A 13,305-nucleotide genomic window follows, 5' to 3' on the forward strand; every position below is an offset into this window, starting at 1 on the left:
AGATTTTACTGAGTTACAGTTCATGGAAGGAAATCAGTCAAGTGAAATAATAAATTCATTAGGCCCTAATCTATCAATTTCACATGACTGGGCAGGGGTGCAGCCATTGGTGGACCTGGGAGGGCAGGCCCATCCACTGGGGAGCCAGCACCCGCCCTCCCTCCCCTCAGACAATCCCACAGGTGAAGAAGCCGGGTGTGGAGGTCCTGGGCTGGCGTGGTAACATGTGGTCTTCAGTTGTGAGTCCGGTTGAACGTACTGCCAAATTCCCTAACGTTGAAAGCAGCTTATGGTAGAGAAATTAACATTCAATTCTCTGGCAACAGCTCTGTTGGAAATTCTTGTAGTCTGCATGCCAAATTCACATTCCCTCAAAACTTGAGACATCTGTGGCATTGTGACAAAACTGCACATTTTAAAGTGGCTTTTTATTGTCCCCAGCACAAGGTGCAACTGAGTAATGATCATGCTGTTTAATCAGCTTCTTGATATGCAACACCTGTCAGGTGGATGGATTATTTTGGCAAAGGAGAAATGCTCACTAATAGGGATGTAACCAAATTTGTTCACAAACTTTGAGAGAAATAAGCTTTTTGTGCGTATGGAACATTTCTGGGATTTTTTATTTTAGCTCATGAAACATGGGACCAACACTTTACCTGTTGCATTCATATTTTTGTTCAGTGTAAATTTTATTCCAAATCAAATCAAACTTTATTGGTCACACACATTTTGTAGCAGATGTTATTGCATATGTAGCGAAATATGTGTTCCTAGCTCCAACAGTGGAGTAGTATCGGACAATAATTCAAAACAATACACACAAATCTAAAAGTAAAAAAATGGAATTAAGAAATATATAAATATTAGGACAAGCAATGTCAGAGTGGCATTGACTAAAATACAGTAGAATAGAATACAGTATATACATATGAGATGAGTAAAGCAGTATGCAAACATTATTAAAGTGGCCAGTGTTTTCAAGTCTATGGGGCAGCAGCCTCTAAGATGTAGGGCTGAGTAACCGGATGGTAGCCGGCAAGTGATGGCTATTTAACAGTCGTCTGGCCTTGAGATCGCTGTTTTTCTGTCTCTCTGGCCCAGCTTTGATGCACCTGTACTGACCTCGCCTTCTGGATGATAGCGGGGTGAACAGGCCGTGGCTCGGGTGGTTGATGTCCTTGACGATCTTTTTGGCCTTCTTGTGACATCGGGTGCTGTAGGTCTCCTGGAGGGCAGGTAATTTGCCCCCGGTGATGCGTTGGGCAGACCGAACCACCCTCTGGAGAGCCCTGAGGTGGTGGGCAGTGCAGTTGCCATACCAGGCGGTGATACAGCCCAACAGGATGCTCTCAATTGTGCACCTGTAAAAGTTTGTGAGGGTTTTGGGCCAAGACAAATTTTTTCAGCCTCCTGAGGTTGAAGAGGCACTGCCTTCAACACACTGTCTGTGTGGGTTGACCATTTCAGATTGTCAGTGACGTGTACACAGAGGAACTTGAAGCGTTCCACCTTCTCCACTGCGGTCCCGTCGATGTGGATAGGGGCGTGCTCCCACTGCTGTTTCCTGAAGTCCACGACTCAGCACCTTCATTTATTGAGGGAGAGGTTATTTTCTTGGCACCACTCTACCAGGGCCCTCACCTCATCCCTGTAGGCTGTTTCGTCATTGTTGGTAATCAGGCTTACTACTGTTGTTTCGTCTGCAAACTTGATGATTGAGTTGGAGGCGTGCGTGGCCACTCAGTCATGGGTGAACAGGGAGTACAGAATGGGGCTGAGCACGCACCCTTGTGGGGCCCCTGTGTTGAGGATCAGTGAATTGGAGGTGTTGTTTCCAACCTTCACCACCTGGGGGCGGCCCATCAGGAAGTCCAGGACACAGTTGCACATGGCTGGGTTTTGAGCTACAGTCAATGAACCGCATTCTTACGTAGGTATTACTCTTGTCCAGGTGAGATAGGGCAGTGTGATGGCGATTGCATCGTCTGTTGATCTATTGGGGCGGTCTTGGGTGTCAGGTAAGGTAGAGGTGATATGATCCTTATCCTTAGCCTCTCAAAGCCCTTCATGATGACAAAAGTGAGTGCTACGGGGCGATTAGTCATTTAGTTCAGTTACCTTTGCTTTCTTGGGTACAGGAACAATGGTGGACATCTTGAAGCAAGTGAGGACAGCAGACTGGGATAGGGAGAGATTGAATATGTCCGTAAAGACTCCAGCCAGCTGGTCTGCGCATGCTCTGAGGACGCGGCTATGGATGCCATCTTAGGAGGCAGCCTTGCGAGGGTTAACAGGCTTAAAGGTCTTACTCACGTCAGCCACGGAGAACAAGAGCCCACAGTCCTTGGCCGCATTGGTGGCACTTGTCCGGGAGCAAGACGTCGGTGTCCGCGACGTGGCTGGTTTTCCCTTTGTAATCCATGATTGTCTGTAGACCCTGCCACATACGTCTTGTCTGAGCCATTGAATTGCGACTCCACTTTTTCTCTGCACTGACGTTTTGCCTGTTTGATTGCCTTATGGAGGGAATAACTATACTGTTTAGATTCAACTATATTCCCAGGCACCTTGCCAGGGTTAAATGCGGCGGTTCACAATTTCAGTTTTGCTCGAATGCTGCCATCTATCCACGGTTCCTGGTTTGGGCAGGTTTTAATAGTCACAGTGGAAACAACATCCCCTATACACTTCTTAATGAACTCAGTCACTGTGTCCGTGTATATGTCAAGGTTATACTCAGAGGCTACCCGGAACATATCCCAGTCTGCGTGATCAAAACAATCATGAAGCATGGATTCCGAATGGTCAGACCAGAGTTGAATATACCTTAGCACGGTACTTCCCGTTTGAGTTTCTGCCTGTAGGAAGGGAGAAACATGGAGTTGTGATCTGATTTGCCGAAGGGAGGGTGGAGGAGGGCCTTTTAGGCATTTCGAAAATGGGAGTAGCAGTGGTCGAGTGTTTTACCAGAGCGAGTACTACAGTCAATGTGTTGATAGAACTTCAGTAGCGTTTTCCTCAAATTTGCTTTGTTAAATCCCCAGCTACAATAAATGCAGCCTCAGGATATGTGGTTTCCAGTTTGCATGAAGTCCAAATCAAATCAAACTATTTGTCATATGCGCCGAATACAACAAGTGTAGACCATACCGTGAAATGCTTACTTACAAAGCCCTTAACCAACAGTGCAGTTCAAGAAGAGTTAAGAAAATATTTACCAAATAAACTAAGGTAACACAATAACATAACAATAACCAGGCTATATTCAGGGGGTACCGGTACAGAGTCAGTGTGCGGGGGTACAGGTTATTTGAGGTCATTTGTACATGTAGGTAGGGGTGAAGTGACTATGCAAAGATAACAAACAGCGAGTAGCAGTAGTGTCAATGTAAATAGTCCGGTGCCCATTCGATTAATTGTTCAGCAGTATTATGGCTTGGGGTTAGAAGCTGTTAAGGACTTTTTGAGGATCTGGGAACCCATGCCAAATCTTTTCAGTCTCCTGAGGGGGAAAAGGTTTTATCATGCCCTCTTCACGACTGTCTTGGTGTGTTTGGACTGTGATGTGGACACCAAGGAACTTGAAACTCTCGACCCGCTCCACTATAGCCTCATCGATGTTAATGGGGGCCTGTTCGGCCCGCCTTTTCCTGTAGTCCACGATCAGCTCCTTTGTCTTGCTCACATTGAGGGAGAGGTTGTTGTCCTGGCACCACACTGCCAGTTCTCTGACCTCCCTATAGGCTGTCACATCGGTGATTAGGCCTACCACTGTTGTGTCGTCAGCAAACTTAATGATGGTGTTGGAGTCGTGTTTGGCCATGCAGTCGTGGGTGAATAGGGAGTACAGGAGAGAGGACTAAGTACACACCCCTGAGGGGCCCCAGTGTTGAGGAGACACCCCAGTGTGGCACACGTGTTGTTGCCTACCCTTACCACCTGGGAGCGACCCATCAGGAAGTCCAAGATCCAGTTGCAGAGGGAGGTGTTTAGTCCCAGAGTCCTTAGCCTAGTGATGAGCTTCATGGGCACTATAGTGTTGAACGCTGAGCTGTAGTCAATGAACAGCATTTTCACATAGGTGTTCTTTTTGTACAGGTGGGAAAGGGCAGTGTGGAGTGCGATTGAGATTGCGTCATCATTGGATCCGTTGAGGCGGTATACGAATTGGAGTGGGTCTAGGGTTACCGGGAGGATGCTGTTGATGTGAGCCATGACCAGCCTTTCAAAACACTTCATGGCTACCGACGTGAGTGCGGTAATCATTTAGGCAGGTTACCTTCGCTTCCTTGGGCACAGGGACTATGGTGGTCTGGTTGAAACATGTAGGTATTACAGACTCGGTCAGGGAGAGGTTGGAAATGTCACTGAAGATATTTGCCAGTTGGTCCGCGCATGGTTATCCGTCTGGCCCCGCGGCTTTGTGAATGTTGACCTGTTTAAAGGTCTTGCTCACATCGGCTACCGAGAGCATGTAGTTCCTTGAGGGCCGTCGTGGTATCGGCTTGAGGGGGAATATACATGGCTGTGACTATAACCGAAGAGAATTCTCTTGGGAAGTAATACAGTCGGCATTTGATTGTGAGGTATTCTAGGTCCGGTGAACAGAAGGACTTGAGTTTCTGTATGTTATCACAATCACACCATGAGTCGTAATACTGGTCAGTTACCATCACTCTGATATCCAGCTGTATGTAATAAAACAAAAACGTTGAGGCTAATAATGTAAGAAACACACAAAAAACTAAATACTGAAAATTTGCTTAAGAACTAGAAGAAGAGCTGCCATATCTTTCAGCGCCATCTTGCCACCAACAGGATTTGTTATTCAAGTTAATTTATTGAAATCTACAACTGGAAAGTGGTTTCTATCTACAAAGTGTATTGTAGACAATGAAGAACATTCATTTAGATTAAGTATTGTTGATGTCCAAAATCTCTAAGTGCATGGTTAAGGAATATCTAACAATACTGGTACTAAATACATTTACTTAGTTTAAGTAAGCATAACACCTTATATGGAATATACTTAAGGTGTTTATTAACAACTTAAATGACAGCTACAGTATTATTCAACTTAGTTTGACGGTATATGGTATGTATAAGCTGTAAGTAGAGACATTGTAGAAAAATAGTGAAGACATCAGAACTATGAAATAACACATGGAATCATGTAGTTAAACAAATCAGGTGATTGTGGAGGCCAGGTCATCTGATGCAGCACTCCATTACTCTCCTTGGTCAAATATCCCTTACACAGCCTGGAGGTGTGTTGGGTCATTGTCCTGGTGAAAAACAAATTATAGTCCCACTAAGCGCAAACCAGATGGGATTGCACATCGCTGCAGGATGCTGTGGTAGCCATGCTGGTTAAGTGTGCCTTGAATTCTAAATAAATCACAGTGTCACCAGCAAAGCACCCCCACACCATCACACCTCCTCCTCCATACTTCACGGTGGGAACAACACATGCGGACATCATTCGTTCACCTACTCTGCGTCTCACAAAGACACGGCAGTTGGAACCAAAAATCTCAAATTTGGACTCATCAGACCAAAAGACTGGTCAAATGTCCATTGCTCGTGTTTCTTGGCCCAAGCAAGTCTCTTCTTATTGGTGTCCTTTAGTAGTGGTTTCTTTGTAGCAATTAGACCATGAAGGACTGATTCACGCAGTCTCCTCTGAACAGTTGATGTTGAGATGTGTCTGTTACTTGAACTCTGAAGCATTTATTTGGGCTGCAATTTCTGAGGCTTGTAACTCTAATTTAACTTATCCTTTGCAGCAGAGGTAACTCTGGCTCTTCCTTGCCTAGGGCTGTCTTCTGATCCTCATGAGAGCCAGTTTCATCATAGCGCTTGATGGTTTTTGCAACTGCACACATTTTCTGGCTTGACTGACCTTCATGTCTTAAAGAAATGATGGACTGTCGTTTCTTTTTGCCTATTTAAGCTGTTCTTGCCATAATATGGACTTGGTCTTTTACCAAATAGGGCTGTCTTCTGTATGCCACAACTACCTTGTCACAACACAACTGATTGGCTCAAACGCATTAAGAAGGAAAGAAATTCCACAAATTAACTTATAACAAGGCAAACCTGTTAATTGAAATGCATTCCAGGTGACTACCTGATGAAGCTGGTTGAGAGAATGCGAAGTGTGTGCAGAGCTGTCATCGAGGCAAAGCGTGGCTACTTTGAAGAATCTAAAATCAATTTGATTTGTTCAACACTGTTTTGGTTACTACATGATCTCATATGTGTTATTTCATAGTTGTGATGTCCTCACTATTATTCTACTATGTAGAAAATAGTAAAAAGAAAAACCCTGGAATGAGTAGCTGTGTTCAAACTTTTGACTAGTACTATATATACAGTATATATACACTGCTCAAAAAAATAAAGGGAACACTAAAATAACACATCCTAGATCTGAATGAATGAAATATTCTTATTAAATACTTTTTTCTTTACATAGTTGAATGTRCTGACAACAAAATCACACAMAAATTATCAATGGAAATCAAATTTATCAACCCATGGAGGTCTGGATTTGGAGTCACACTCAAAATTAAAGTGGAAAACCACACTACAGGCTGATCCAACTTTGATGTAATGTCTTAAACAAGTCAAAATGAGGCTCAGTAGTGTGTGTGGCCTCCACGTGCATGTATGACCTCCCTACAACGCCTGGGCATGCTCCTGATGAGGTGGCGGATGGTCTCCTGAGGGATCTCCTCCCAGACCTGGACTAAACATCCGCCAACTCCTGGACAGTCTGTGGTGCAATGTGGCGTTGGTGGATGGGCGGAGACATGTGTCCCAGATGTGCTCAATTGGATTCAGGTCTGGGGAACGGCAGGCCAGTCCATAGCACAATGCCTTCCTCTTGCAGGAACTGCTGACACACTCCAGCCACATGAGGTCTAGCATTGTCTTGCATTAGGAGGAACCCAGGGCCAACCGCACCAGCATATGGTCTCACAAGGGTCTGAGGATCTCATCTCGGTACCTAATGCAGTCAGGCTACCTCTGGCGAGCACATGGAGGGCTGTGCGGCCCCCCAAGAAATGCCACCCCACCCCATGACTGACCTACCGCCAAACCGGTCATGCTGGAGGATGTTGCAGGCAGCAGAACATTCTCCACGGCGTCTCCAGACTCTGTCACGTCTGCACATGTGCATAGTGTGAACCTGCTTTCATCTGTGAAGAGCACAGGGCGCCAGTGGCAAATTTGCCAATCTTGGTGTTCTCTGGCAAATGCCAAACGTCCTGCACGGTGTTGGGCTGTAAGCACAACCCCCACCTGTGACGTCGGGCCCTCATACCACCCTCCATGGAGTCTGTTTCTGACCGTTGAGCAGACACATGCACATGTGGCCTGCTGGAGGTCATTTTGCAGGGCTCTTGCAGTGCTCCTCCTGCTCCTTCTTGCACAAAGGCGGAGGTACGCGTCCTGCTGCTGGGTTGTTGCCCTCCTACGGCCTCCTCCACGTCTCCTGATTACTGGCCTGCTCCTGGTAGCGCCTCCATGCTCTGGACACTACGCTGACAGACACAGCAAACCTTTTTGCCACAGCTCGCATGATGTGCCATCCTGGATGAACTGCACTACCTGAGCCACTTGTGTGGGTTGTAGACTCCGTCTCATGCTACCACTAGATGAAAGCACCGCCAGCATTCAAAAGTGACCAAAACATCAGCCAGGAAGCATAGGAACTGAGAAGTGGTCTGTGGTCACCACCTGCAGAACCACTCCTTTATTGGGGGTGTTTGCTAATTGCCTATAATTTCCACCTTTTGTCTATTCCATTTGCACAACAGCATGTAAATTTATTGTCAATCATGTTGCTTCCTAAGTGGACAGTTTGATTTCACAGAAGTGTGATTGACTTGGAGTTACATTGTGTTGTTTAAGTGTTCCCTTTATTTTTTTTGAGCAGTGTATATATAAATATATCACACACACATATAGTGGGGCAAAAAAGTATTTAGTCAGCAACCAATTGTGCAAGTTCTCCCACTTAAAAAGATGAGAGAGGCCTGTAATTTTCATCATAGGTACACTTCAACTATGACAGACAAAATGAGAAGAAAAAAAATCCAGAAAATCACATTGTAGGATTTTTTATGAATTTATTTGCAAATTATGGTGGAAAATAAGATTTACTTACTTCTGAATTTAAATACTTCTGAGTTTAAGTATGCATAACCCCTTATATGGAATACACTTAAGGTGTTTATTAACAACTTAAATGACAGCTACAGTATTATTCAACTTAGTCTGACGGTGACATTGGTTTTGACATTCAGTTCTCTATTTGCACTCAGGCATTGATTTATTAATTATTTTGACTTTTCATTCTTATTGTCGTAGGATTGTGTAACGTCTATTTTCCTATGTTGAATATACTACACGAGTTGAGTACTTCGCTGCTATTCATTTACATCTTTGCTTGTTTGTTGTTGCTGGATTCAAGTTGAAACTTTAGGTAATAGCTCCCCCTACTGTTTTACGTGGGAATGGGACTACTTGTATGAGCGTCATGAAATCAATTCAATTGCGCGATCTTGTGAATATAGTTGAAAACTGCTGATTTCATAGTATTAAACTTTGTCCTAAATATGTCATTCTCGGCCTGCTAAATTGGTGTGGTCACTCACTCATAATCCCCTTGTTCTCATAAAAGAAAACACTAACTCAAGTCCAGACAATGTAGGAACAAAGTACCGTACCTAATGCTGAAAAACATCCCCACAGCATGTTGTCACCACCATGCTTCACCGTAGGGATAGTGCCAGGTTTCCTCCAGACGTGATGCTTGGCATTCAGGCCAAAGAGTTCAATCTTGGTTTCATCAGACCGGAGAATCTTGTTTCACATGGTCTGCGAGTCCTTTAGGTGCCTTTTGGCAAACTCCAAGCAGTCTGGCCACTCTACCATAGAGGCCTGATTGGTGAAGCGCTGCAGAGATGGTCCTTCTGGGAGGTTCTCCCATTTCCACAGAGGAACTCTGTCAGAGTGACCAGTGGGTTCTTGGTCACCTCCCTAACCAAGGTCCTTCTCCCCAGATTGCTCAGTTTGGCCGGGCGACCAGCTCTAAGAATCTTGTTGGTTCCAAACTTCTTTCATTTAAGAATGATGGAGGCCACTGTTTTTGGGGACCTTCAATGCTGCAGGAATTTTTTGGTACCCTTCCCCAGATCTGTGCCTCGACACAATCCTGTCTAGGATCTCTACGGACAATTCCTTCGACCTCATGGCTTGGTTTTTGCTGACATGCACGGTCAACTGTGGGACCTTAGACAGGTGTGTGCCTTTTCAAATCATGTCCAATCAATTGAATTTACCACAGGCAGACTCCAATCAAATCATAGAAACATCTCAAGGATGATCAATGGAAACAGGATGCACCTGAGCTCAATTTTTAGTCTCATAGCAAAGGGTCTGAATACTTATGTAAATAAGGTATTTTTCATTATTTGTAATACATTTGCAAATATGTTTAAAAACTTGTTTTCGTTTTCTCATTATGGGGTATTGTGTGTAGATTGACGAGAAAAACAACAAATTGAATCCATTATAAAATAAAGTTGTAATTCAACAATGTGGAAAAGGAAGGGGTCTGAATACTTTGTCATTATGGGGTAGTGTGTGTAGGGGGGAAATATTTTATAATAAAGCTGTAATGTAACAATGTGGTAAAAGGGAAGGGGACTGAATACTTTCCCAATGCACAGTGCCTATAGAAAGTGTCTTGTGTTAAAGTGGGATTAAAATTCATTAAATTTTTTGTTAACCATCTACACTAAAAAAAATGTCAAGATGAAAAACAAGACCCTAATATTCGACAAGTATTCACCCCCAAGTCAATACATGTTACAAACACTTTTGGCAGCGATTACAGCTGTCTCTTCTTGGGAGCTTTGCACACCTGTATTGTGCAATATTTGCCCATTATTCTTTTCAAAATTCTTCAAGCTGTCAAGATGGTGGGGTTCATGGCTAGACAGCAATTTTAAGTCTTGCCATAGATTTAAGTAAAAACTAGAACTAGACCAAAAGAGGATTCACTGTCTTCTTGGTAATCAACTCCTGTGTAGATTTGGCTTGGTGTTGTAGGTTATTGTCCTGCTGAAAAGTGAATTCCTCTCCCAGTGTCTGGTGTAAAGCAGACTGAAGCAGGTTTTCCTCTAGGATTTTGCCTGTGCTCATCTACATCTAGTTTATTTTCATCCTGAAAAACAACAATATTTGGTGTAGATCAATGACAATAAAAATTACAATTAAATCTATTTCAATCCCACTTCGTAACACAAAATGTGAAAAAAGTTCCAAGTGGGTGTAGACTTTCAATGACAACCGTACATCCTGATGTAGTTCCCTGTTAATCACAGATTATGTGAACTCACTGCTGTCTAGTGGATTAGAACCTGCAGCCAAATCCCAAATGACCCCAAAGTCAGTTGGAAATCCATACAGGAGTTGCTTGTTGCACATTTTACACCATTGTCAATTTAGCACGACATCTCGATTCTCACATGAACCTGTTTGGGATATTCCTAGGTAGACTGACTACTAGCCTCAACTTTAGTAGAGATCATAACATTACCATCTGTAGGTGAAAATAGTATCCATTTTACTCCACTATGAACAACAATCATATTGGTGTAATACCTACAGGCATTGAAGAGTAAACCACACCAGTCCAATTCATTGTCAGTTTCCGTTTCGTCCCTATATTCAGTACGCTAGTATCGGATCTGCCTTGGGAGTTTYTGTTTTTGGAAACATTATTAACCATGAAAACACCTGAAACTGTTTTACTATAGAAACAACACAATTAAATAAGGCAAAACTTATTTAATGATTGAAGAGGAAAATATTTCAGGGAGAAAACAAATGCAGCATTTGTATTTAGTCTCTAGTATTAACCAAAAAATAACTCTTCATCCATATACAAACACAACATCTCATCACTTCAACTAGCGCAAAGTAAATAGATTCATCGCGCAAAGCTGGAAGGTAGCCAAAGCAGCAGGTGGGGTGACGGTCGACCAGGACCAAAGGCATGCTGTTATTATTTATCATCATAATCCTCAGAGTGCTTGCAAAACTCATGTCGGTCGAGGCTTGTTAAGTTTTGTTTTTAGATGGCGTCGATGTCAAAGTCGTCCTCTTCCTCTGCAGGCTTCTCTGGTTTCACAGTCTCCACTTTCAGCTCGCGGGCTGAGGCTGAGTAGACCACCTGGGAGGAAAGAAGGGGATGTTAATTGGGTGAAATTAAAGACACTGCGGTGCCACTCATTTCTCACCAGGCACTTCAGTAGGAAGCATAAGTATTCTGTACACTCAAGTCAATACTTTGTTGAAGCACCTTTGGCAGCAATTACAGCTGGGAGTCTTTCTGGGTAAGTCTCAGAGCTTTCCACACCTGGATTGTGCAACATTTGCCCATCATTTTTTTCAAAATCCTACAAGCTCTGTCAAATTGGTTGTTGATCATTGCAAGACAGCCATTTTCAAGTCTTGCCATAGATTTTCACCCAGATTTAAGTCAAACCTTTAACTCAGCCACTCAGGAACATTCACAGTCTTCTTGGTAACCAACTCCAGTGTAGATTTGGCCTTGTGTTTTAGGTTATTGTCCTGATGAAAGGTGAATTAATCTCCCAGTGTCTGGTGGAAAGTAAACTGAAACAGGTTCTCCTCTCGGATTTCCCATTTCCATAACATGACGCAGTCACCACTATGCTTGAAAATATGGAGTGGTACTCAGTAGTGTGTTGTATTGGATTTGACCCAAACATAACACCGTATTCAGCTCAAAAAGTGTATGGCTTTGCCAATAAAAAAAAAAAAAAAGTATTACTTTAGTGCCTTTTTTCAAACAGAATGAATGTTTGCTTTTTTTAAAAATCTGTAGGGGAAACGTTTTCACTGTCAATTAGGTTAGTATTGTGGAGTAACTACAATGTACAATGTTGGTCCAGCCTCAGTTCTCCCATCACAGCCATTAAACTCTGTATCTGTTGTAAAGTCACCATTGGCCTAATTTTGAAATCCCCGAGCGGTTTCCTTCCTCTCCGGCAACGGAGTTAGGAAGGACGCCTGTATCTTTGTAGTGACTGGGTGTATTGATACACTTTGTGTGGTGTAATTAATAACTTCACAATGCTCAAAGGGATATTCGATGTCTGCTTTTTTTTTTTTTTTTTACCCCCATCTACCAATAGGTGCTCTTCTTTGCGAGACATTGGAAAACCTCCCTGGTCTTTGTGGTTGAATCTGTGTTTGAAATTCACTGCTCGACTGAAGGACCTTATAATTGTATGTGGGGTACAGGGATGAGGTCGTCATTCAAAAATCATGTTAAACACTATTATTGCAAGTCCATGCAACTTGTGACTTGTTAAACACACGTTTGCTTCTGAATGTATTCAGGATTGCCATAAAGGGGTTGAATACTTATTGATGAAAGACAAGCTTTATTTTTTATTAAATTTGTAAAAATGTAAAACAGTATTCCACTTTGACATTATGGGGTAGGCCAGTGACAAAATCTAAATTTAATCAATTTTAAATTCAGGTTATAACAGTAGATATGTCAAGGGGTGTGAATAGTTTCTGAAGGCACTGGATCTGAATAGGTCCATGGTAAGAGGAAACCTTGCAACAGTGGCCATTTTCATGTCAGTGCCATAATACCAAACCTATGTCTATATGCACGTGATGGGAATGAATGTATATAGGTCAAATCAGAGGCAGTGATAAGTCATTACCTCCACATTATCTTCATCTTCCTCCTCGTCCACCCCGCTGCCCTCGCTCTCCTCTTCCGCTTCCTTCAGCCACTTGACGAATGGCGCTGCCTTGGCGTGGATCTCTTTGGCCAGCTCCTTGGACACGTATTTCTTGGACACCTGACAAGACACACAGGATTGATGTGTTAGAGGTAGGATGAAAAAAATGACAGTTTCATTTCACAGGTTCTAGTGTAGGTTACAGAGTCTCCTCTTAATATGTAAAATATCTTGGACGGGTCTCTTGCAAAATAAGTGACCTTCATGACACTGACCTGGGTAAATAGAAAGTTGAAAAGCAGAAAAAAAAATATCCCATCATCCCCATTACCTTCTCAGCCCAGGCCAGGATGACGTCCTCCTCCAGCAGGTCGGCGTCGTACAGGTCTTTGAGGACAAGGGGCACGCGGGGCAGAAGCTGGGACTGGTGCAGCTTCACCAGACACTCAAAGCCCCCCAGGAGGTACTTCTGGGCCTTCTTGTTGTTGTGGGTAAA

General features: G+C 43.4%; 1 protein-coding gene across 2 annotated transcripts in view; it reads right to left on the bottom strand.

Moving 5' to 3' along the window:
• Positions 1-10,854: 10,854 nt before the first annotated feature.
• The window catches only part of LOC112068361 (eukaryotic translation initiation factor 5), a 37,345-nt gene continuing 34,894 nt past the window's right edge, over positions 10,855-13,305 (bottom strand). For both annotated transcript variants that reach the window (XM_024135496.2, XM_024135495.2), the window contains exons 10-12: positions 13,141-13,305; positions 12,789-12,929; positions 10,855-11,254 (exon numbers count right to left, since the gene is read on the bottom strand). In XM_024135496.2, coding sequence (XP_023991264.1) covers positions 11,156-11,254; positions 12,789-12,929; positions 13,141-13,305 — 405 coding nt within the window. In that variant the 3' untranslated portion in view covers positions 10,855-11,155. The remainder of the gene's footprint in view (positions 11,255-12,788; positions 12,930-13,140) is intronic.

Source organism: Salvelinus sp. IW2-2015, unplaced genomic scaffold, assembly GCF_002910315.2.
Source record: "Salvelinus sp. IW2-2015 unplaced genomic scaffold, ASM291031v2 Un_scaffold467, whole genome shotgun sequence".
Classification (NCBI taxonomy): domain Eukaryota; kingdom Metazoa; phylum Chordata; class Actinopteri; order Salmoniformes; family Salmonidae; genus Salvelinus; species Salvelinus sp. IW2-2015.